This window comes from Typopeltis vanoorti, chromosome 24 (genome assembly GCF_054136105.1).
Source record: "Typopeltis vanoorti isolate ZY-2024b chromosome 24, IOZ_Tvanoo_1.0, whole genome shotgun sequence".
Taxonomy (NCBI): domain Eukaryota; kingdom Metazoa; phylum Arthropoda; class Arachnida; order Uropygi; family Thelyphonidae; genus Typopeltis; species Typopeltis vanoorti.
In genome coordinates, this window is record NC_143572.1 from 36,713,978 (window position 1) to 36,741,291 (window position 27,314).

Consider the following 27,314-nt stretch of genomic DNA (forward strand, 5'->3'; position numbering starts at 1 on the left):
CACTTTATTTAATTGTGTATGTTAGATTTAGTAAATACAATTTTTTAATAATATCACAGTCAAATAAAAGGTAGCATAGAAATTAACAAAGTATATATTGTAGAGCTAATATTCATTTCAAATAATAAGAAATAACTATTTATTTGTTGTGCTGGCAAAAGAGGTTTCTAAAAGAAAACGCTGATGAGAGTTCAAAACCTTGTTTGTCTCATATCCGTTACTTAAAATTACTAATGCTAAAGAAAAAATAAAAATAAATAAATTCCAGTTGCAGAAATAGTTATGAGCACAAGGATTCGAACGTAAAATTAATAGTCATATTGGTTTTAAAAAAATAAATGTAAGCATTAATTTACTACAGCAATAATTTCCCATGGGAACCAAGAGTTCCAACCTAAACACACGATTTCTCACCTACGTATAACAATTTGGCAACCGGATAAGAGAGATATCTTTAAGATAAGACTTAATGAGAAATCTACAGTGTTGGAAAATAAATTCACATACACTTTATTTATTTATTAATTTTGCTAAGTTATTCTGTTAGAATATGTATGTAAACTGAATTTTAAAAATAAAATAGAAAAAATAACCAATCAATTTGAAAAAAAATCATTTCACTTGTCAGAATTCCATACTCTAACAGCACTCTGAATTCGAAACAGGGAATAACATTTACCTAAACAAAACGGTGCCTACACTTTCCCACAGCTTGGGAAAACAGCATGAGCAACTGTGGGAAGGAATTAATACAGAGAACCAATCAGATAGTAAGCTAAAATGAGTAGTCAACTAGCTTTTCTGGTTATTTACAGAAATATCTTTCAAGTCCTATGTTTTTGTGTTTTTGTGCTGCGAATACATGTTAGTAACCTATAATGAAAAAGTCAAGTGCATTTTCAGACTTGTGTTTGTGTTCTGTGCTGTGAGTATATGTTAAAAATCAACAATTTGGAATATTCAGAAAACCTGTATAGTAACAAGATGTTCCCATTCTGGAAAGAAATGTGAGTTATTTTTTTTTCTTTTTTAACTTTCAATAATCACTGCTCGTATGTTTTGGTAAGCGTAATTCTAATACTGAATAGTTTTTTTTCATAAGAATAATCATTGGGTACATATTAGAGTATCAACATGGATATATTAGCGACTTTTCATGTCTAATGTGTGTGTGTGTGTGTGTGTGTTTGTGGGACACTTGCATATAATTAAATTATTCAGAAAAGCCGATTCACTGCCGCCATCACGACTCTACTCTATGAATTCCCACCCATTAACAGGAAAGAAATACCCCAAAATGTATTGGAAAATTAGTACAGCCATCTGTAGACAACCAAAGACAAAATATGACGACAATGATGGATATTTATCACCCTGGGAAAATTCCAAGATATCTTATCTCAAAAACATTGCCCATAATTCCATAGGGAAACCAAAACAACACGTGATGTCACAGAGACATGTTCCCCACAAATTTACAAACACATAACGTCACGATTTCTTATCTCTAAATAAAAACCCACAATGCACTACGCGAACCAAACACACCACGCGATGTCCCTGACAGAATGGGGTGCCACAGCGAAATTCCAAACATTCCAAAATTTATCTTATCACTATCCATCACCCATAATGCCATATGCAAACCATTTACTTATTTACAACTCATAATACACATCCAAGACACTGCTGTCGCTTCTCCCATTCAACCTACCCCTATTTTGTTCATAGTATCCCACCAATCACGACACGAATCCTTATCCACTAATAATATCTTCCTTTTCCATTCAAAACAATAACGTCACTTATTTTCAACTAACAATTACGTCACTTATTTACAACTAACAAATTATGTCACTTATGTCCATCTGAAAACAACACACATCAACGACATAATTCCTTATCTTATCTTGATGAGAGTGCCTGACCAATCACGACATGAATCCTTATCTCTAACCATCACCCACAATTCCATACGTGAGCCAAAACACAAGATCTGATGTCACGGACACATATGCCCCAGGAAAATTTCAAATATTCCAAACTTATGACATCACACACACACAATGACATCATCATCTCAACAACCAATCACGTCACGATTCCTTATCTTGATCTTGATCTTGTTCAGAGTGACCACCATTCTACTAATGCCGATCGTAGGGAGGTAACGAATCAGTTGATATAATTGAATTACTGAGTGAGCACTTTGCAAGAGTATATCATCCAGGTGTTGACATTACAGGAATGAATGAACCAATAGCTTTTACGGGAATTGTGGTGAATGAAGTGGAGGTGAATAGTCGATTACAAAACCTCAATGTCAATACATCTGTGGGATTGATGGTATACTAGCTCGTGTCATACGTGAAGCGGCTAAAGATTTGTCAGTGCCCTTGACTATTTTGTTTAATTTGAGTCTGGTCTGTGTTAGTCCCGAGGGGGTGGAGAGAGGGAAAAATAGTTCCACTGCATAAAGGAGGTTCCAAGACTGCTGTTGTAAATTACCGACCGATCAGCATATCAGGAATCGTCAAGGTCTTGGAGAAAATACTCAATAGAAAAATACAGGATTGGATAGATGAAAATGGGATACTGTGTAGGGGACAGCATGGTTTTGTGAAAGGTAGAGCATGCCTCTGTAACTTGCTCACGTTTTATAACAGTGACGGCTGAACTGGATAAGGGTAATGGGTTTACAGTGATTCTACTGGACCTTGCTAAGGCCTTTGACAGGATACCACATGGAATTCTAATCAGTAAACTGCAGCATATGAGGATGGATATAGGGTTGATGAGATGGATAGGAGGGTGGTTGATGGAGAGATATCAGAGAGTGGTTAATTCAGGAGTAGAGTCCAAAGCCCGCTTGTGACTAATGGTGTGCCACAGGGTTCTGTTCTTGGACCACTACCTTTCAATTTGTTCATTAACGATATAGGAAAGGATATGCGAGCAAGTGTTCATTTGTTTGCTGATGATGCAAAGTTGGGTAGGGCAATAGTGAATGCAGAAGATATCAAAATCTTGCAGGATGATTTGGATAGATTGGAGTTCTGGGCTAAGGAGAATGGATGTCAATTTAATGTGGCAAAGTGTAAGGTTATGCATTTGGGGTGAAAATATTAGCAGCAGTATATCACATTGGTGAAACCATAATCCAGGAGATTGACGAGACCAGGGATTTGGGAGTGTTGGTGGATAAGGAGTTGACGTTTAGGGGGCACATATCTTCAATGGGAATCTTCAATGGGAATATTCCATTTTTCCAGTTGTTCCACTATTGTTGCACATAAACCGCGTCCTGTGGAATCTGATATATATGCAAAATCTAAAACGTTTTCCCTGATCTTGACAATTCTATTGTCACAGGAAACAAAGCGAATAATAGTGGTCATTTGTTCTGTTTTACTTGCATCAGGTGTGCAGTCTAAAATTATGGAATTATATTTAGATTTTCGAATTGATAATAAAATTGTATCCCTGATTGCATTACTTAAAGTTTCCAATATTTCATTTTGACTGTCTTTACTCAAATAGTGTACTCTATTGTTTCCTTGTAGGGCTCTTTCAACATGATTTTCTACAATGGGATCAAACTTCGCAAACAGTTTGACTAATTTTAAAAAATTGCCGTTATTCCTTTCATATAATTTATCAGATGATCCACGAAAAGCTAAATTTTGGCTACCAAGGAATTTTATAATTTCAATCAAGCATTCTGAAACACTCGTCCAATGTTTCTTTTCCCTTTCATACATGCTTTGAATCTGGCAATCAATAGTAGTTTTGTTTTTTAAATTTTTATCAAGTTCCTTCCGTTTTAAGAAATTTTTCATGTGAGCTAAACTAGTCTCATGTATATGCAAAATTGTACTTACATTTCTCCAATCGTTATAACCTTCTACAAGACTACTTGATTCAGTAGGTATGAAAAGTTCGCAACAAAAGCAAAAAAACAGAATTTAAAGTTTCGGATTAAATGAGCCATGTTCTTGGCACGAGCTTCCCGTTTTCCATTTTTCTATTATAATACGTGTTGCCAAATTTACGCCCATATGTATCTCTGGGATATATTATATTTTCTTTTGAACAGGTCCCATTTCAATTAAAACAACTCGTAATTTTTCATCAATATTTCCCCATTCACCTGGATCTTCTAAATTTATAGAGACTAACAATGTGTTAGTTTCGTGGTCAACTACAACTAAATCTTCTCCTAACTGTTTTTCACTTAAATCCTGCATCCTGTTCAACAGTTGCAATAGTACTTTCATTCAAACTGGATGATGTGCATGGTTCGGCAACTCTGATTTCTGATGTATTGAGTTGGTTACAATCTGCATCAGAATATTATAATATTTTAACAAATTTATTAAGAGCCCCAGTTTATTTCTTAATATCTGCTTCTTTCACAGCATGACGCTTACGATTTTGTGCACCAGATAACTTTTTTTTATTTTTGATTCCATTTCTATTTTATACCCACAAGAAATTATTACACAACACGACACATAGACGAAACAATAGTCGCACTGCGCTACTGTCAGTAGCCTATTGAGATGCATACTGTTATAAATCTACTGTTGCTATCCTGTCATTACTGCGACATTGTAAAATTTTATTATTATTTTAACTTTGTATACTTGTAATTTCTATTAATTACTTGTGATGTCTTTTTTCTTTACTTTATACTTTATTCTCCATTATTCTAATTTAGCTGTGCGCACTTTCTCTCTCAGAATCTCTCTTGTTTATATTATTACGTGCTATGTTTACAAGAAAGTCAAATAACATTTATTTATATTACTATGAAATGTATACGAATTTAAACATTAGGGAGTTGCTTTCTCTATCCTTCTATAAAACTCTTTAGCAAAATTTAAAACCTTTTTTCTTCAACTTTAAAATACTTTCTTTACCACAAAACGTTATCTACTCTCAGTTTACAAATTTTACTTATTAAACTCCAAGCTTACTCGCAAAGAGGTTACCTAAATCTCTCTGTTAAGTTATCTTTACAAATTTGAAATCAACTTCTAACAGCCACTTGATTCTCGTAAGGACACTTCTTGACCTTATTAAACATTAAACATATATCTTAAAAGTCTTTCTAATACAACTATAAGAGGAATTATATAAAAGTTTTGAACTTACAATGGAGCTGTATCTCACAATTAGTCAAAAGTCTTTCACTAAAAGTTCTGTGGCAATTCTTTCATCTCAGATCTTCATCTGGAATTTTGGCTTCGGTTATATCAATTGGGAATGTAGCGGGACTCGTACAATTCCGGAAAAATGTTATTCTCCCACGGCGAAAAGAAAAACTTACGAAAGAAGATACTTTGGGAAATTTGCCTCGCCTTTTCTCCTCTACTTGGGCTCGCCGAAAATTCCTGGACGACTGCAGTCTCAAGTAGCTTGAATTGCCGCCTCTAAGAAACTGAAAATGCTGCCTCCAACAAAAATGAAACTGTTGTCAACTGTCAATCAGGATCCCTCTGGACTGGAAACTTTTCTCTTCTATGGCGTTTGGGACCTCTCCTTTCGGCAATTTGAAAGCCTGTCTGTGGCCTAGAAGTCGTTTCTCTCTAGCGACGTCTCGAACCGAGAAGCTCCTTTCTGGAAGCGGAAAACTCCTCTCTCAACCAACGTCTGGATCTGGGATGCTCTCTGACGATGTCTGGACCCGAGCAGCTCTGTCTCTCTTCGGCAATCTGGGACCGGGCAGCTTTAGCAATGTCTGGAACTGAGCTGCCTCCTCTTTGACAGCGTCTGGAACTGGGCAGCCTCTCCTGTCTCTCTGTGGATGTCTCTGGAACCAGGCCCCTTCTATTTCTGCAGCAATCTCTGGATCCGTGCAGCCCCTTCTGTTTGCTTCAGTCCCTTTCGGCACGCCTTTTATTCTCCTCTGCTTTCTTTTAATTGTAAGTTGCTGGCCATCGGAAAGTTGTTTGAACCTTTCTGACATACTTAGCAGATGTTTACACTTAGAGCCTGTAAGCCTTTCTCATACAAACAAATTTTAATAACACTTTCTAATGCCGCCATGTAGATCTATTACATGCAGCTTTGGCGATATACACATTGCCTTTGTTTTTAACACTCTAACATATTCTTATTAAAGCAGTATATACAGTTAACTTCCAGAGTGTTATTTACAATAACATCTAAAACAACCTATACAGAGACAATCAAAGTTTTTTTTACAATATTCACATGGGACTTAACCTAAGTAAACAATCGAATGTAATGTGCTTTGGAATATTTAAGCTACAATCGAGTTTTTACAGTACCATATGACTGGTTACGTAGCAACAAATGTTTTGTACGAATATTCGTTTCTGCGCATAAAAACCGTTCACCGTTTCACTTTAGATTCTGAAGGCAAGCATTTATCCTGCTCTCACTGCAAAATTGTAAACAGCCGGCAATATATAATTTTTAAAAAATTTTTATTCTGTGTATCCTGCCTTATTTATTTTAATATTGATCATTCTAAAAATTTTTTGTTTTTATGATAAAAGTTTTGTTTCTTAAAAATGAACTTATGACCCGTGCCCCAGCGTCCCCTTCATAGCGGCGCCTGCATGCACCGCATGCTCTGCAAGGCCGCTTCCGCCGGCCCTGGGTCTATGCTAGCTTCGCGGAAAGTTGGAGAGAACTCTTCTCGACATAGGTAACGGTCGTCCATTGTCTTGAGTGACGAAGCAGAGGTCGGGGTTGCACTCCCTGTTCCAAGCTGCTGACCTGAAGGATGATATGTCTTTTACATCGAAAACTAGGTGCATGTGAATTTCTGTCTATTCAGTCAAAGTCTTTCCTCATTCATTGTTAGAGGCATATTTCCATAGCGTGTGGTGGCTGTTGAAGTCACCTATATGTTGAAGTCACCTTAATCGCATGAACACTTGGTTTAAGAAACATCCAAGAAGATTGTATACGTGGAAAGCCCCAGGGGAGAATATAAATAGTAGAAGAAATCAGATAGGTTATGTTTTGATAAACAAAAGATATAGAAACATTATAAAAGATGTGACATATCCAGGAGCAGACTGTGATATAGATCATATATTGTTGTCAACTAAGATGAGGATTAATCTAAAAAAGGAAATGGAACAAATCATGGAACATGGAGCGGCTGAAGATACCAAGTATGGCAAATGAATTTGCAAAGAAAGTAGAAGAAATGAATTAGAGAAGTATACAAGAAAGTGATGATGTAAGTGAAAAATGGAAGATTCTGAAGGAAGGCATAATTACTGCTACAGAATTACATCTAGCCAAAACAGAAGAGAAAAGAAAGAAGCCATGGATAACGGACAATATTTTAAGGAAAATATCACAAAGAGGAAGTTAGTTAACAGTAAAACAGAGAAGGAAAAAAGCAGTATAATGACTTGAGTTGGGAGATACAAAGAGAGATAAGAAGGGAAAAGGAAGAGTGGTTAGATGAAATAAGTGAAGATATAACAACAAAGGCAGAAAGAAATGACATACATGGTGTTTATAAAAACATTAATATGATGACAGGAAGGAAAAAGATGCAAAGGACTGGAGCAGTCAAGAATGAAAGAGGTGAAATTCTGATAGAAAAAGAGAAGATATTACAGAGATGGGAAGAATATGTAAGTAAATTTTATGAAGACAGAGGAAGAGAAGAAAATCAAATGAAAGAACATAGGGGGCAGAGGCTGTACATCATGAAGGAGGAATTGAATCTAGCAATTCAAAAGATGAAAGAAGGAAATGCCCCTGAAATAGATGGTATACAGATAGAACTTATAAGGAATATAGGTGAAAAAGTTATGGAAGTGTTATAGCAAATTATTAACGGAATTTATGAGGGACAAGAATTACCAGAGGAGTTTAGAAGATCAATTTTTATTCCCATTCCAAAAAAGACAGGAGTTTTAGACTGTAACAATTTTAGAACGATAAGTCTTATAACTCGCACAACAAAATTTTTGACACAAATAATTTTCGAGGGAATAAAATAGAAAAAGAAATAAATGAGGAACAATTTGGATTCTGAACCAACAGAAGAACTAGAGAGGCTATAACTTGTCTAAAAATTATTGGGGAGAAAACACTAAACCATGGTGGAAAGTGGTTTTTAGGATTTCTAGATTTTGAAAAGGCATTTGATACAGTGAAACATAAAAGGCTTTTTGACATTCTAGAAAATATTGATATTGACTCTTATGACTTGGAAATTTTAAAGAGATTATAGTGGTCACAAATAGCGTCAGTGTGTGTAAATGGAGAGGAAACGAGAATTGGTGGTGGAGAGGAGTTAGACAAGAATGCAAGTTATCAGCAATTATTGTTTAATCTTTATAGGAACAGATGCTTAGAGAGGCACTTGAGGATGTAGAAGAAGGAATAAAAATAAACGGAAGAATCATTAATAACTTAAGATATGCGGTTGATGTAGTAGTGATGACAGAAAGTGAAAATGGATTACAACAAATTGTTCAAAGAATTGAAAACTCTTGTAAAGAGTACAGACTACGGATTAACACAAAGAAAACCAAGATAATGATAATCGGCAGAAAAATAGGAGATAATATAAAGATAAGATGTGGAGGAAAGATTTTAGAAGAAGTGGAAAGATTTCAATATTTAGGTAGCTGGATCTCAGAGAAAGGAACTTCAGAGTTGGACATTTGAAATAGAATAGACAAAACTAAATCGACATTTATGGAAATGAAGAGAATTTTAATAAACAAGAATATTAAAATAGGTGTTAGAATTGGAATAGTTAAAGCAACAGTTTGGAGAATTGCAAGTTATGGAAGTGAGTCATGGACACTCAGAAAGAGGGATATGGAAAGAATTAATGCATTGGAAATGTGGTGTTATAGAAAGATGGAAAAGATTAGCTATACAGAGAGAATATCAAATCAAGAAGTTTTAAGAAGAGTGGGGATGGAAAGAACATTGCTCAAGAATATTATGCAAAGAAAGACCATATTTCCAGGACATCTTCACAGAGTTTCATCGGGACACCTAACAAGAACTATATTACAAGGGAAAGTTGAGGGGAAAAGAAGATGTGGAAGACCAACTAGAGAGTGGTTCAATAACATCGTGTAATGGACTGGTTAAGAATGACGGAGGCGACAGACAGAGAGAAATGGAGAAGGGCTGCTCATCTGCTGTAACCCTCTTGCTAGAGGATGCTACCAGACGACGATGTAAGTGTTTCTTTCCCATCTCATATCATCCTGCTTTTTACTAAACTGCATAAAACTTCAACATACAGTTTTTGAGTTGTGATTTTTCCCTTTGTTCCTTAATTTATGAGAACCAGTGCATTTCAGATTCAGATATGTGTAGTGTTTTTAAAAGAATATATTCAGGTTTTAGTAGCTGAACCGTAAAACTGGCTTTTTCAATAAAATGAAAAAAAAAAATCTGAATTGGGTAAAAGGAAACGACAGCTTAATACATGCTACAGGTTGAATTTTTTTGATGACAGCCACAATTTTCAGTTGTCAGAATTCCAAATTCTAATTAGCTCAGCTGCTTCATTTTTTTTTTAAGGTATCGAGACTCTGCTGCGAAATAAACAATATATGAACACTATTTTTAAGTAAAACACGTGTGAAACTCATCTCTGAACCATGCAACCTGATAAGCTAGCGACACTAGTTCAAAATTATAGTGATTATCTTAAGATTCCTAATTGGTGACTCCATAACACAGTGAACACGTTTGGTTATGTAAAATTGCGATTGTTAGCAATAATCCTAATTTTACGCTAGAATAAGTTTACGTAAGTAAGCGCTGCTGAAAGTTTTCCTAACTTTTGTAAGGAAAACTAAAGTTATTGGCAAACATTGTTATAAATTATAAATAGTAGTGGTTCCGAACAGTGGTACAATGAATATATTGAATGAGTAATATATACAGAGCAGTGGGATATCTTTATTATTCATGAAAATTTTTTCTATTGAATATGTCAGAAGTGACTAATTTCAAATACCAAACAGTCCATTCATCACAAAGTGAGAGACAGAATAGTAATAATAAGAGTAGTAGGAGATAGTGTGCTGGTTTAACATCTGGAATTTAACTATGCATCCTGAGGAGGCTTGGGCTTTTCTTCCATGGTAGTAACAGCAGACATTTCAGATTTCACATCACTTTCATCAGATTGTGTAGCGCAGGCAAGAGATGGGAATTTTTGATACAGTGCAGCACGGTATTTGGGATGACTGATTCCGTAGACAATTGGATTATAGCATGCATTAGCTTTTGCAAATACTGAACCCCAGATGGTTGCCAGAGGTGTAAGATACTTTCCATTCGAAAAGATACCAGACCATGCAATCGACAGGTAGGGTGTCCAAGCCATGAACCACAAACCTACGGTCATCATTGCAACCTGGAAAGAGAAATTTTTATATCAGTCATTAAAAATAGATGGAAAAAGAAAATATGATAAAAATGCCTTTTAATCATTTACTAGTGTCTTGTGTTTTTGGTGAAGGACTTTAGTCTACTGGAAACACTAAATTAATGCATTATTTAGTTGAAATTTTTAGTTAGAGCAGAAAAGATTGTTTAAAGTAGTCCAGAATATTAAACAAAAATTAGTTGTTGAGCATTAATCAACACATCTAGCAATGTTTTCTAAAAGTTCTTTAAGTTTTATTATGTTAATTTTTATATTCATATGGTAAATGCTCCAGTAGATGACAAAGAAAACTGCATGTTAGACATTCAAATATCAGTTCGTGTATCGTTCTGCATTTGCTTGGAAAAGAAAAAAAAAAAAAAGAAAGACCACTATAGGTTCAAATTCTAGCCGTCAACTATATATATATATATATATATATATATTAAAAATTGCAAAATATTTAAAAATAACAGGTGTAATTAACTCTGTATTTAAACCAAGCTAAAAGTATACAATACATTAGCCTTACCGGTCTTAATGTATGGAAGCGAAATCTGGACAATAAAACAAAGATTAACAACAGCAGAAATGAAGTTTATGAGAAAAACTGCAAAGTATACCTTATTTGATCACAAAAGAAACGAAGATATTATGAAAGAATTAAACCAAGAACCAGTAATAGAAAAAATTAAAAAATATAAACATAAATGGATGGAACACGTTCAAAGAATGAAAACAGAAAGATTACCAAAACAAGTCTTAAAGTACAAGTCATTAGGAAAAAGAAAACCAGGACGTCCTCTTAAACGATTCAACGATGACTTTTAAGGCCGGAACAGGCCATGCTAGGCCTAAATCCTTGATACGTATGATGATGATGATATATATATATATATATATATATAGAGGATACTTTTTTTTTCAAGGAAATTCGGGTTTTTAACTACAGGTAAAAATATCGACCGTAATAACACGGTATTTCAGACATAAAACTACCACGAAATGGCTGCTATGTTTTCAAGTAAGAGAGAGAGAGAGAGAACCCCTTTTTCGCCCTAAACATTTAGGGCTGTGTGAGGATTTATTCCCAAAGGAATAATTCCCAGAATATAAATCACAGTTTACAGTGATTTATATTGAATGGAAATTATTGAATGGAATTCAATTATTGAATCCACTTATTAAAAATGGAATCCACTTATTGAATGGAAAACTGAAATTTTCTTCAATTTATAAATTGATATAGGCCGTACAATGGAGTTATGCTTGTGTTTCTCTACTGCGTACCTTCGATTTTTTTTTTTATTCAATTGTAAAAAATTTTTTTCCACAATTATGAAAATTTGAATATCTAAAAAACATAGATGAGTTGCGGTTTATTTAAATCCCGAAGTTTGATCAATATTTTTAAAACTAACTTTTTTTTTTTTTTTTTCCCTTGCTGGAGAAGAATGTTTACGAAACAACCTGTTGCAAATACACATAAATGCCAGCACAATCATATGAAAAGTTATCAATTTTTACATTGCGATTGCTTATTAATCAAGTAACGCTAACTACCAAACAATTGCAGTATTTTTAAATAAAATAATTCCGCTAACGCCATCCAAGTACGTTAATTTTTTATAATCCGATATTTGCATCTACTTTGGTTTTCAATGTTCTCATTAAAAACCAAGATATTGGATGTTGAACTTCAGCATTTTTTAGTGTTTTTTTAAATTTTTTTTTTAAATTTTTATTTTATTAGTATAAACTGGTACAATTTTCTGAAATCAGAGAAAAATTTCAGAAAAACTATATGGGAGCGCTCGTATAAAAAAATAAAAAAAAAAATAAGCCAATAGGGGGAGCATCTATGGACACACTTTTTGAAGGATATTTTAAGGTTTCTTAAAAAAAAAAAAAAAAAAAAGACACAATTTAACCACTTAGAAAATTACCTTGGCCAGACGGATTTCAGCACTGGTTTTCTGTTGATCAGCGTTTGCTCTTAGGGAAGCCACATTCATTTTCCTAGCCTGTTCCCGAAGCTGTTTCTCGTGATTTGCAACTGCCTTGACAATGAAGAAGTAACAGTAGATCATGGTGATCAAAGGTACAAAATAAACTGCGCATCCATAAGTGATCACGTAGGAAGCAGATCCCCAGTCTTTGCTCAAGTAATCTACTGTGCAACTGGTCATATTTCCTTCTGGTACATACCTACGAAAGAAATTTATTTTGAAAGAAGTAAAAATTGAGCAACTGCTTAAGAACACGTTCAATACAAACATTGACAAAGAAATTTGTTTGGGAGTTATTTTTGCTTGATGCAGAAATAATTATTATGGTTGATAAGGATTTACTTATATTTACATACGGTAGTGGAAGGTTTTTTTTTTTTTTTTTTTATCCTACAAAACAGGTAAAGCGGCAAGAAGAACACATGCAATTTACATCCATACCACAAAATACAGATAGGGTTAACCGTCCTATCATAAGCAGTATTAGGAAGAAACTAAATGAAGAAGTTCGTAGATTATTTAACGAATTAATACTATTCGTTAAATAATCTACGAACCCTGATCAGAAAACCAAACATGGCACTCATCTAGATATTTCATGCTTCAAATAAAGGGCGATGCGCCATAAAAATCATTTACCATTGAAATTGGCAATTTTGTAAGACAGTTCCACCCCATAAAGAGTAAAAATCTATAGCACATTTAATGCTGTGATGTTAGATAGTCTAGGAACCTTGAAATAGGGAATAATATAGTAGTTTTTCAGGCCTCCAGTATAGATGGTGATGGTCTCGTACTAGACAATAAATATCATTTGCCATATAGACTTGGCCACACGTTGGTGCACAGCAGCTAAACTTGGTTACGTGACATGAGAAATGTTACATTATCAAGTTTTCTGAATGTTTTATTAATTCCTTTTTTATTAATTAGTGTTTATGTATTTGAATAGCGAAGTAAAAATCTAATTTACATTAAAAGAATAATAACTTTTAAGTAAACATTAAGTCGAAATCACTCACGTCTCTGAAGAATTCGTTAGCGGCTATAATTTGGTGACCCGTGACTATTACTAGAGAAGTATCAGGTTTATAATTCAGCTGTTTTGATCTATGATACAACACTCAAAAGGAATAGTATGATTTGTTTAATAATAAAGCCGACTAAAGAAGCGATGTTATATCTGACACTACAAAAAGTACCTTTTGGTATAGGTAAAAGATCTCTCATCGCACTTTGTTTATTTCAATGTGTCAAATCAAATATTATTCTGAGCTTTGTTTATCGAAATGGCCAAATTACTTCTGCTTCCACTCCGATGTATTTTTAATAATCATATGGTTCATGGTTGAAGACATAGTGATTGAAGATTACTTAGTGAAATTAAAAAATAAAGAAAATTATATTAATTCGAAATATAATTTCTTTTTAACTCATTGAATATTTTAACTGTATGTTGGAAAGCATTTATATATCATTATACTTTCATAAGAAAACCAATCATTAACTTACCTACTCCAACCGAAGAATGGAAGAATTGTCCACGTTGCAGACCATAACCAGACGAAGAGGATCATTAGAACTGCTTTGCGATGAGTTAAAGGTGCGGCTGCCATTCCTTTCACGATAACATTGTATCGATCCAAAGAGATCATCACCATAGTCCAGATAGATCCACAACCAAAAAGAGAACCAACCATTCCATAAATCTCACACATAAAAGGACCAAGAATCCAGGTTTCAGCAAAACAATTAGCTGCCATGGTAGGCATCATAAATGCCATCATGCAGAAGTCAGAAAAGGCGAGATTTACTACAAGGAGATTAGTTGGTGTCCTTAGGGATTTCGTGGTCATCATGAGGTAGATAACGACTGAGTTGCCGACAACACAGATGATGCCAAGCACCACCATGGCAATACCTAAAAGACTGTGCCAAAGGGGATTCATGGGCGGGAACTTGTACCAGTGATTGTGAATCATGAACAGCATGTCATGGGGAACATTGCTGACTACAGTAGCATTGTGTTGGTAAGGGTAGGTTAAAGCATCGAATGCGGCATGTGCCAATGGGCTGGACAACGCTGAAACAACCATGGTTTATCTGAAAAGAAATAAAAAAAAAAAAAAATGATAAAGCTTTTAAAAACTAAATTAACGAAAACATAATATGTTTGGTTTTGTACAATGCAGCACAGAAAAAGGAAAGACATACTCTGTAATTCTATTGTTATAATTCTATGCAAAATTGAATACAGTTGTAGTCATACTTGAACTCTTGCACTTGTTAAAGATTTCGATTGGCTGAAGAACTGCGTCCTGGCTGTTTGACAGCTTGCGATTAGAAATTCCCATCGTTTTAACTTTTAAAATATCCAGGATTAACAATTTAATGAGCACCACAGTAGAGCAGTTGCGAGAACATTGATACAGTATCTTCGGGTTAGAAAGTCTGATCTAGACTTTGAAATAACGTATAGGATGCCAGGAATCATTTATAAGGGCGTACCAATTAAAGCCTGGCTAACCTGGAAGTAGAAGGTTATTATTGTTATTATTATTTTTTTTTTTTTTTCATTTTTACACCTTTCGCTCTCAGAAACCCGGACTTTCCACACGCAAAAGAGAACTGCCTGAGAAAATACATGCCTTTAACCGATATAGTGCTTTTTATTTACTTTTTTTACATCAAAACAGTTCTACATATTCAAGTGTTTACTTTATTCTAACATTAAAGTCAATAAACTGAATGGTCTTACAGAATCAAGAGATGAAAACTAAAGTATACTGTAAGGTATATGCTATTTTCATCAAGCAGTCTTCATATTTTAAGAATCTCTCTATTCAATGGTGCATATACTGGTACATACAGCATTAGTATAATATATGATGCAACGAAGCAGTGTTCATATACCAACAGAATTCTCAAGAGCAAAACAGTCACTCTCATGATAGTCACAATTATTAACAGCATATAAAAAATAACTTTTCTCAGTATTGTGTCTGAGTAAAGAAAGCCATTTCCTATAGAAACTGTTGTACCTTGTCTTTGGTACTTTCAAAAGTACCTGACCACCATGAGCGTTATTCTTTATAATAATAATTTCATAAATCTAACGACGAACCCTTCATTAGTTTAAAATTATATCTTCTAGTAAAATATAAAAATATTCCCAGAATTCAACTTGTTGAATCCCTTGCATTTTATAAATTTCGATCAAATCCCCTCTTATTTGGCTGATCTCTAAAATTTTGCAAAATCAAAATCATTCTTTGAACTAATAGCCACGCATTCCAGATATTAATCTGGCTCCTGTAATAAGTGATTTATTATTTAAAATGGATAAACATCGAAAATATAGAATTAATATAAAATAAAAAAATCTTATAACGCTTATTATTCTTTAAAAGTGGAGTTTCTCGCCCAAAGCAATTTTTGGAAATTGGACAGCCGGTCTCATCCCTTCATCGTCAACGATAGCCGAGTTTATGACTATAGTTGATTTTCAAGAGAACTGCTGCATAGTCTCGTAATTAGGCATCATGACTATATGTATGCCATATTTGTAGGGGCCAAGGGGCCTTGGCTCCCCCCAAAAGAAAAAGGAAATAAGCACTAGAATATTTTAGAAAAATCTTTTTTCTAATTAAAATTCTTTTTTTTTATATGTTGTGTCTTCTATTTCTATACTACTTGTCATGTATTGGCGATCACTGCAGATGCTTAATCATAGGTCGTATGCAATGCGTAGTGTATATTCGTAAATCGTCTACACAACTCGGACCCCCCTCCCCCCAAGATTAAATTTTGAGTGCTCGGGCCCCCTCCAAGATTAAATCCTGAGTGCGCAACTGATACTGTTTGAAATAATATAAGTTATGCGATCGATTTTTTTCTGAGTTGCGAGATCAAAAAACCATGGAGAAAAAAAAAACCTACTTTAGGAAAGCCAATTCACTCCTTTGACAGAAATGGTCTCCACATTTTCAAGCTATAACTGACTACTCTATCACGATAATATATAACACAGCTTTTGCATTTCCTGGAAGTAGAGAAGGGAGTGGTGGTGTTGTTCCACTTTTTCCTAAAGAATTCCACTAGATCGAGACTGAATAATTTATCCATTTCTTCTTACAGACGCGAATTTGTGTGTTTGAAAAGCGTAGCTAAAAAAAGTACCTTTAGCGAATGACTAGAATCGAACCTGCATAAAAGTTTTTCCTCTGGATAATTTTTTTTTTTTTACCGAGTCCACACATGAGAGGTCACAATGACTAGAACATAACAGTGCCAAGTGTTTGGGAAAAGCGGTTAAGGAGAAAGAAGGAATCTATTAAGTTTCCTGAAATGGTGTGCGTGTGTGACGGGGGGGGGATAAGTATTCATTGTGAAAAATAGTATAGGAAAGGCTGTTCCAAAGAACGGACGTGGTTGGAGTGAAGGAATAAGGTAATATGTTGCATCGAATATGTTTGGAGTTGATTCGCGCACGGATGTTGACCACTGGCTGCTCGTGGTCTTAGAGGAAAGCGGAAGAATGGTAGTGGCCAGTTTGGGAAAATATTTGATGCACAAATTACAATTTAAATTTAAACGCGAAAGCTCGTGTAGGGTGAAAATGATTGATTGCACGTGAACTCTTGCAAATGTACTTTACATCAGATACGTGTGTTGTTGTGTAATATAATATAATATACGAAATTAAATTCGTTTCCATTCAAGTAGGTTTACGTAGGATGGCAACTCCCACTCCTGGGGATTCGTAATCACTTGCTAAGCAACTGTCTTTACTGGCTAATATGATAATACAGTTTGCTATGTTGGTTCTGCAAAGAATATTATTATTATTTGACACCTTCAGGGAGTCCAAAGACTCATCGAGGGAGAGCACCTGCTGTACAGCTCTGTCTCCACCACTCAATCCACTAAACTACGCCAACGCCATCTACCGCCGACCACCACCGCTAGTATTTCCTCAGACAATCACTAACATCCATGCCCACAGCGGGATTCGAATCCGCAGCCTTTGGGCTGGAGAACGGATACGCTAACTACTTAGCCAGTCAAGCTGGCCGAGTATAAATATAAGTATGAATATGAATGTACATTTTTTATTTCTTCCCCAAGTTTACTGATGTGACTCCACATTATTTTGTGTGAATATCCTTCCCACCCCCGATTTCTGATTCTTATTTTTACCCCTTTGCTTTTTTTTCTATTTTTAACTTTAATCCATTTAATAGTTTGTATTATTTAAAATAACAAAATAAGAACTGGACCTGTGTGATTTTTTTCATACCGATTCATTACAACTTTCATATATTACCATTGGTTAGCTAGCGAGCGAGCGCTCTCTCTCTCTCTCACACACACCGACAAAACGAGCAATAAGTTAAGTAATTTATAATTATACATATTTAAATTTTGTGACATTTGATTTAACTAGTCTCTGAGCCGTTTACAGAAAAACGTTTTTGTTATTCATACTATTTTGCAATAAACCACAGAGATAACTTGAGTATTTTTAAACGTCTGCGCGAAGATTTAAAATAATAATAATAATAATAATAATAATAATAATAATAATAATAATAATAATAATAATAATAAACGTATGCTGATTTCGCAATGCTAAGAGAGAATTGAGGGTATTTTAATACGGGAAGCAAAATATTAGAATATGATCAATAATGAAAGAAATCGATTCCTTTGATTGAAGAGTTCAATTTACTGTTTTTAATACTAGTAAATGACTTTCACCCTCATTATGAAAATCGACATTAAGTGGCTGCTCAAATCATTTATCACAAAGTTTCATTCTCAAAGGAACAGACTATAACGCTCTCAACTTCGAAAAATTGAATAGCTTTATTGATTTATTATCCGTCGGTTAAATACGCTGTGGAAACTAGACAAATTTTAATAGTGATTCTAAATAATTTCATTAAATGTCATCAAGCCAGAGTGGAGACTCATAATTGTGGATCGTTTTGCAATAGAAACTGTCTATCGTCTAATAGAAGAGGGAAATTATCATAGTCGCAAATCGTTTTAAAAGGTTAGCTTATTATTTATTTATTATTCCTTTATTTATTTTTTTTAAATGTCATCTAGCGAATGTAGAATCAGTAATATCAGTTCGAATCGTTCTTCCAAGAGAGGTCAATCGAAAAACAACCGCTAGCAAAATCTGGTGTACATATTCATCGAAATCCGAACCGTAATGAAATTTGTTCGGATTTCGATGAATATGTCCACGCTTCCAAGAAAGAAGAGTTATTACAACGCGTAATTTTTCTCATTTCGTATCATTGCAAGCGATCCAACCGAAAACAAAGATAAATGGATTCTTGTAAGGATTCCAGTTACTGAATTACAATAAAATTCTTCCAGCCACAGTCCTGGAATGACTTGCACATGGACGGGTGAACAAAATGAATCGAATAGGTGCTTACGCATTTTGCGAAGCACACATTAATTTTTGAATGTGATGCAGTTTTTCAAGTGCGTGTTGACTGCATAATAAATTATCTCAGTAAAAAAAAAAATCTCATATGGAAAAAATAATAATAAATAAAAAAAAGTGGATCATGTGCTGAAAATTTAGGATTGTTAGCTAGCCTCTTCTAAATTGCAGTCAGCTTCCTACTTTTCAATGCAAACAACATTTAACCAATAAGTGGTAACCTTTCGAACGATGCGAACCATAAGCATTCTTCTTCTTCCTCCTTTACAACCAAGTTTCATTTTGCTCTGTGCAAGATTTGATTGGTCTGAAATTCCTGTGGGAGCATAACATCATCATAAGAAATAAACATTGCAATTTCTGTAGAAATCGGTTGCCATTATGAGAAGTGGGGGATAAGTCTAATTAAACTTATTCGAATTGTCTAATTAAAATCTATTAAATATAATTAGACTATTAGAAATATAAGAAACAATTGCATTCTAAATTTGGTCGAAATCTGGAGAAAGATCAGTTGAGGTTTCTGCCGAGAGAGGGAGAAGAGAACCATAATAAAAACGGATCCGTTTGGAGATTTTTTTTTTTTTTTTTGCGATTTCTAAAATGGTATAACAATAATAATAATTTATTACTTTTATTATTTAAATTAAACCTTCTGATATTTGCAATCTAAAAAAAATTATCACATCTTACAAAATTTTGAAATATATAAAAAAGAAAGAAAGAAAAATGAATAAATGTGAATTGTTCTTTCTAATATTAGAACCCATTAAAATTTTATTACCAGGCATTATTCGTAATGAAACACAAGCATTTGTACATAATAGAATATATGAACAATAATTGAGAATATGCTAAAATGAGGAGCTTAAATATCCTACCTGATGTTCACAAAGCCTCGTCAGGAGAAACAGCAGTAGTACGGTCAAAATAAAAAGCAGGCGAAACAGTAGTAGCAAACAAATGTGGGCCTCCTCGAATTCAGCAGCCAACTCAGATGTGTGCTCTGCTGAATGAGAAGCTTCCAAGTTCCGTGTGGCAACCACTCTCTTTATTCATCCTTCAACAGACCACGTGCTCGATAATAAGACTAACAAAACAAGATTTTCTTCGTTTATTTTTTATCATTTTTTTATTTTTATTAGCAGATGCGAGGTTTCATCGTGTTAGCTGAGCAATAGCATTTCATCTTTGCTGAAGTCGAAGTTCTATTCACCAAACGAATGATGACGTCGATTCCGGTAAGCAATATCAAAATTTTAATTGGATGCTTTATTTAGCTGCATAATGATAAATTTTTAAAAGGAATAAGGTTACTGATAAATTCATGTCTGTGAAGTCCTACCAGAAAAAAATAAAAATAAAAATGCGTAGTCCGAATTTTATTATTTTATGACGAGTTAAGTAACTCGTTTTTTATTTGTTTATTTATTTTGGCTTGTTGGTTGCACATTTGATAATACTTAAACAAAATAACGAAAATCAACTCAATAGCAGATTTTTTTTAAGAATTAGAACTCGTTATTTATTCATTTAATTAAATTTAAAAAGTACCATATCTAACCTAGCTTACCAATTCTTGTAGCATAATAACCTCGAAATTAGGTATCGAAACCTGGCTTCGTGGACAATAATTAACAGAAATTACATGCGTGGGATTTACCTCACAGATTTAATATAGGAATAAATAAAACTTTTTGTTTCACTGTTGACAACTAATAGCTTCGTTAAGAAGATTCGTAGTAGAGAATATACAAAAAAAAAAAAAAAAAAAAAGCTGAAACATTTTATCCGAGCAGTTAATTGGTAAACAGCGAAAAGTAAGTTTATTACTATGTTAAATCTATTGTACAATTTTTTTCTATTATATTCAATAAAATCACAAGAACAAGCTGGCTTCAAAATGATATTTTCTATAATAGATCATACCTACACTGTTACCCAGATAATAGAAACAGTAAACGAATATCATATTCCTGTATTTTAGTGTTTAGGTTTTAAGAAAGCCTTTGATTCTTTATATCTTAACAATAAGCCATTCCAGTAAGTATATCAGAATAGAATATTTAAAAAAAAAGCCAGTAGATCCCATATTACCCAAATTGTTTTCTGCTACATTAAAAAGTCTTTAGGAATGTCTCATGGGAAAATCGTGAAAGAAATCTAACTCCTTTAAGTTCTGCAGATGACATTGTTTTGTTAGCAAAAAAATAAAATAAAATAAAATGAATAATATAAAATAAAAATAAAACAAAATAAATTAATACATAAATAATAAACAAAAAACGAATAAAGAAAATAAAATAAAGAAAGAAGAAGCCCAGGAAATGCTAAATAATCTTGACAGAAAGCAGGGGGAAAGGGTTTAAAAATTAACATTGCTAAAACAAAATTGATGACAAATTCAGATCACATCGAACTAAAATTAATAGGTAATCCTATTAAAATTGTGGATAATTACATTTACCTCGAAAAATTTGCTAGCTTTATGGGACAACAAGATTAAAAAAAAAAAAATAGAATTACACAAGACAACAAAGCATTTTGGCTATATAAAAATTATACCTGTATGCTTAAAAGAAGGCTATTTGATATGTGCATTATTATAAAGTTTACCTTTGGAAGTGAGATATGCAACTTAAAAACAGGAAGATGGGTTGCTTGTGGCCCAAAGAGCCTTGGAGAGACGAATACTCTATATAACAAAAAAATGATAAAACGATAAATACTATAATTAAAGAGATGACTGGAGTAGAAGATGGTGTGAAGTAAATGGAGATAGCCTGGCCATATTAGATTACCAGAAGATGGACAAAATTAAGCACACTGACTGGAAAACAAGAGAAGTAAAGATCGCCAGGGTACACGATGGACTGATGATCTTCAAAGGTTCGACATGAGATGGTAGGCTAAAGAGGGAAACACCTAATGGATGGAGGGAAAGGCTGAAGAAGAAAATATTAAATTTCCGAGTGAATCCACCAGTGTAATTTCTATTTATCTTTAGCTGGTCTCAAATAGTTAATAACATCCATATCCTTTTATTTGAGTCAGCTTACGCAATGAGTGTGCGTTGCTTTCATAATTGAATCACGTAATCTCAAAGTTTTGTGAATATCCTCAGCAAAGGATGAATGAAATATAGTGATAATAATTAGTAGTAGAAAGTTTTTTCACTTGGGTTACAAAATAAATTATACTTGTCAAAAAATTATATTGTTGTTTTAATCCTGTACCCAAACCTAAGTAAACAAAGTTTGGACATGAAGTATCTTCACGACTATGCTACTTGTATATAGAGGCCAGTGACTTCACATTGATTGTTCTACTGTCCTATAATGCAAAGCAAATTTTCTTTCAGACTTGTATTTTTCTATGCATTATGGAAATGGGCAACTACTCAAACAGGTTTCAACTTTACTGAAGTCTTATCAGTAGAGGGGTAGACCCAGGAAGATCGCAAGGCTGATTAATACAAAAGTCATATAGTATCCATATACAGTACAAGTAGCAAAAAAGGCATATCATCTTATTATTAAAATACTCTGGATCAAATATAGTTATAGAGAGAGTTTTTTTTTCCACTTGGTTATAAAGTAAATTATACTTGACAAGAAATTATATTCTTGTTTAATCCTTTACCGAAGTATAAGCAAAGTTTTTGAGCATGAAGAAACCGGTCTGGGGTAGCGACTCTTTCCATAAAGTCTAGTATTTACGGAAAGAGTTACTACCCAGAGTCACTATAAAATACATAATACAAAGTACATACCCAAAAGTATGTGTGCTTTGCATTATATGATATTAAGGCAATTGATGTGAAGTCTACAGTCTCTATATACCATAATGCAAAGCTCGTGGTAAAGGTGGTATAAGCTCTCATCACTTGCCTTAGTATCCCATAATGCAAAGCACATATCCTTATGGATATGTAAAATGCTATGCATTATGGAGGTGATACTAAGGTGGAAGTAATGCAGAATCACCATCTCTGGGTATGGCTCCTACTGACGAAACCTCAATAAAGGTCAAAACCGGTCTGGGTAGTGATCTTTTACATAATGTATAGCATTTTACATATCCATAAGGATATGTGCTTTGCATTATGGAAATTTCTGATTACTAAGGCAAGTAATCAGAACTTATACCACCTTTACCACGAGTTATCCCAGTCATGAGAATATTTCAGGCACAAACTTTGTTTGCTTACACGTGGATAAAGGATTAAACCAAATATGTAATTAGAAGCATAGCTTAGTGAAAAAACTTCCATCAAACTGGGCATTTGCCCAGGTGCCAAATTTTCATAAATTTATACAAAATTTTCACGCGTATTATTTTTTTAAAATATTTTTTATTTATATTACACTGCGCGAGTTGAATATTGATTGAGTGAGCAAGTTCCTCATGTACATTCACAATCGCGCAGATTTGCTTACTTTACCCAACTTAGAACTTTTGGTGGCATGCAGGGGCGTGGTGTGACTAACTTCATAGGGAAGCATTTAAGAAATTTCGTTAATTATGTCGGGATACGGAAGAAAATGGTCATCGGGAGCTCAATACCGTAAAAAAAAAGGGGGGAAAAGACGCAAATATTAAAAAAAAAATAAAAATAATGTTTCCTTGAGTAAATTCTTAAAATCAGATAATTCTAATGATAGTGTTGGTGAAATAGTTGCTTCAACTTCACAAAGTCGAGAAACCAATGAGAAAAACGTAACGTTAGAAATTATGGAAGAACCGATCTCCGAATCGCCAGTTTCCGAAGTGTTGGAAGAAAAGCAAAATACAAAATCACAAGCATTTACAAGCACTAGCGCCGCTAGTGAGTTTTATATATTTTTATAGAAGTGAAATTTCGTACGATCCTGCAGAATAGCCTCAGATAATTAATGATTCATTTAGATTGATCATCGATACAAATTGGTGACTCTGATGAAGAAAATAAATTCAGTTTTCCGCACAATAGTCGTGGTCGCCGTTTCAAACCATCATATTACAAATGACAATTACATAATGGTGAATAGTGCGAAGGTCGTGGTTAATATATAATCCCGTAAAAACAATATAGTATTTTTCAGAAATATTTTTTTAAATGATAAATTTTCAAAAAAATGTATCATTTAATAGCTCATAACAAATGGATAATTAGAAGTTAGAGTAAAGTCCGAAACAACTATTGATGCTACCCAACAGAGAATCCTGAATGAAGAAGCGCCACCTGGCAAAATGTATTAGAACGGCTTTTGGCAATTGTGCAATTATTAGGAGAGCAGTGTTTATCCTTTGTGGATCATCAGATAAACTCTAAACACAATAACGGTAATTTTTTAAAACTGGTGGAATTAATAGCAAAATTTGAATCAGTACTCTCTGAACATATATTGAGAATTCAAGGCAAACAAATCATTCAACATTATTTTGGCAAATAATAATAAAAAAATCAGCTGGCGCCTTTTTATTCCCTTATGGAGAGTAGCGTTTAGCCCTATCTAACTTTTGGAGACTGAGTGGGCAGTTCAATCTCCACTGGTACCCAACCAGAGGTAGTTGGCCCAAGGCAATCGCTAATTAAGCAGCATGCAGCGAAGAGAGATGGCTCAACAAGGGCCGCCATCTCGTGGTCCCTAACCTTAACACAACATATTTAATGTCTGAAATAATGTGGGTTCTACGGTCGATTTTCTTGAGTTTACTGGAGGAAAAACCAGACTTTTCCGGGAGAAAAAACCGCTTGCCCGTGCCAGAGGTCGACTAACTCCGGAACCGGTCGAAAAAAGCCTTAGACAAATTTCTTCTAGTCGACGACTAGATTCGAAACAAAGTCTTCCTTCGTGTGGTCAAGCGCCGTGGTATGCAAGCACCACATCCACTGAGCTACACAGGCCTCGGGCAAAGATTTGGGCAGATATACAAAATGAACTCATTCATTTGCTAGGGAAGAACATAAAATAGAATATATTACGTAGGGTAAGAAACTCAAAATATAATAGTATTATTGTAAACCGTACAAATGATATTAGTCATCTGGAACAAATGTCTATCATTTTGCGATCCATTTCTATAAATAAGGAAAATGAGCAAAAAAAGTAGAAAATTGTGAGTTTTTCTTGGGATTTGTACCAGTTACTACTACCACTGGAGCTGCATTATTTCAAGTAATAATCGAACAACTGGAAGCAAATGACTTGTCAACTGATAATTTAGGAGGACAGGGTTATGACAATGGCTCAAACATGAAAGGGAAAAGTTAAAGATACCAAGTAATTTTAAACCTGGTTTTACTCCATTTTTTCCCAAGTAAGCAAACAGACAAAATGTCAAGTTTGCGCCTGCAATATATGCAAGACTAACTGATCCCACAGGTAGTGCAAGACCAAGGCAATTCGTGGTAGACGTGGAGCAAGCCCTGATCACTAATCTTAATATTTACCCTTAATGCCAAAACACATCTCCAAGAAGGGGATGTATGATGGGTAGTGGCCCCTTGCCTTTAATACAAAACATCATACATCCCCTTCTTGGAGATGTGTTTTGGCATTAAGGGTAAATATTAAGATTAGTGATCAGAGCTTGCTCCACGTCTACCACGAGTTGCCTTGGTCTTGCACTACCTGTGGGATCAGCTAGTCTTGCATATATTGCAGGCGCAAACTTGACATTTTGTCTGTTTGCTTACTTGGGAAAAAATGGAGTAAAACCAGGTTTAAAATTACTTGGTATCTTTAACATAACTATACCCAAGTTAAAAATACTTTCTACATGAAAGGGAAAAATTCTGGCGTTCAAAAACGCATTGTTCATATTAATTCTCGCCTTTTGTTATTCCATGTAGTTGCCATTCTCTTAACCTGATAGCAAACGACGCAGTAATGTCATCAAAAGAAGCGATTTCATGTTTTGATCTCATACAAAAATTATATGTATTTTTTTCTGGTTCTACACACAGATGGAAGATGAAATATTAAAGAAACATGTTAAATTAACATTAAAATCACAATGTGCTATGCGGTGAGAAAGCCGTACAGAAGCCATTCGTCCCATTCGACATGAACCGGGAGATATTATGACTCTTTATTGGAAATCGCTGCTGACTAATGTATGGATAAATTTTCAATTTCTCTGTTCTATTGTTACTTGGCATAACATTTTAAACCATATTGATACTGCCAGTAAAATGCTACAACAAATTAATGTAGATATTTCGGCAACTGTATGTAAGTTAGAACAAGTTATACTTTATTTAGAAAGACACCGATCAGACGAAGGCTTCGAAAATACCTTGAAAGAAGCAAAAGTGTTGGCAGATCAGTTGGATATTGTAGAAGAATTTGCAATTACTCCGTCTGTGATATCAAGGAAAGCCAGAAGACAATTTAACTATGAATCAGAAGATATGCCAATACAAGATCCCATAACAAAATTTAAAGTCGATTTCTTTTTTTTCAAAGTGCTCGACATAGCGTTAAATTCGGTAAAAGAGAGATTTCAACAACTTCAAACGCATAGTACGTATTTTTCATTTTTATGATATTCAAATTACAAGAAAATGAGAAAAGTGATCTTGTTTTAAAATGTAAAACTTTAGAAAGTGCCTTAACTGATCACAACAAAAATGTAAAAGACAGATGCAATAGAACTGGCAGATGAATTGGATGTTTTATCAGGCTCTGTTAAGAAAGGAAGCACCCTTAGAAGTATTGAGTTATGTAAGTCAACATGATTTATTCCCGAACGGGGCAGTGACTGAGATTTTTATTAAAACTACCAGTAAGTGTTGTGAGCTCTAAAAGAAGCTTCTCCAAATTAAAATTAATTAAAAATTATCTTCGATCATCGATGTCTGAATAACGACTTGGTGATTTGACATCTATTTCCATCGAACACGAGCTGGGATTTCAAGGAAATTGTTAAAGAATTTGCAGCCCAGAAAGCTCGTAAAGTACATTTTTAACATTTCTTAGGAGTGCCTTTTCGTTTTCGTGGGTGAAAATAACGAACAGTGAAACTATTGCAGTAATGTAGATGAAATTAAAATATTTTAAATGAAATTTAAATTTAAAAACATTGGAAAATTTCTTCTCACTTCTAATAGGTAAGGCATTTAAAAAAAAAAATTTTTTTTTCATTTTATGTAGGGATAAGGGAAGTCAATTGCATGTCTTGCCTAGCGGCAAAACTCTATTTTGTGTTGGCCCTGGTAACAATATTGTGCTAATGGCCATCGATAATTCTGAAGGCGTAGTGTTGAACGCGCCGGAAACTGCGCCATCTTATGATCCTAAACCCTAACCTGTATTGCGTTTTGAATTGGGAGTTCTTTTGTCGATTTTTCTGTATTGCTGAGTTAAAAACTTCTCCAAACATAGACTGGCTCGAGAAGACCGACTGAAAGAGTCCCTACAATCGGAAACTAGAGAACCTATATCAG

At 34.2% G+C, this 27,314-nt stretch overlaps 1 protein-coding gene across 1 annotated transcript; it reads right to left on the reverse strand.

The window, feature by feature from the left end:
• Window positions 1-9,997: 9,997 nt before the first annotated feature.
• On the reverse strand, window positions 9,998-19,871 carry LOC150093109 (ocellar opsin-like). The gene is made up of 4 exons (XM_090413546.1): window positions 19,762-19,871; window positions 13,927-14,517; window positions 12,352-12,613; window positions 9,998-10,393 (listed from the first exon to the last, which is right to left on the reverse strand). The coding sequence occupies exons 2-4, from the start codon at window positions 14,508-14,510 to the stop codon at window positions 10,082-10,084; spliced, it is 1,158 nt and encodes a 385-aa protein (XP_090269672.1). The 5' UTR covers window positions 14,511-14,517; window positions 19,762-19,871; the 3' UTR covers window positions 9,998-10,081.
• Window positions 19,872-27,314: the final 7,443 nt, after the last annotated feature.

Excerpts from the sequence above, each read along its gene's own strand:
- LOC150093109 (XM_090413546.1), bottom strand. The coding sequence starts at position 14,510 with ATGGTTGTTTCAGCGTTGTCCAGCCCATTGGCACATGCCGCATTCGAT. Across the intron at positions 12,614-13,926 it reads CCATTCTTCGGTTGGAGTAG|GTATGTACCAGAAGGAAATA; the intron begins GTAAGTTAATGA and ends TTTCTTTCGTAG. Across the intron at positions 10,394-12,351 it reads CTGAAATCCGTCTGGCCAAG|GTTGCAATGATGACCGTAGG; the intron begins GTAATTTTCTAA and ends TTCTCTTTCCAG.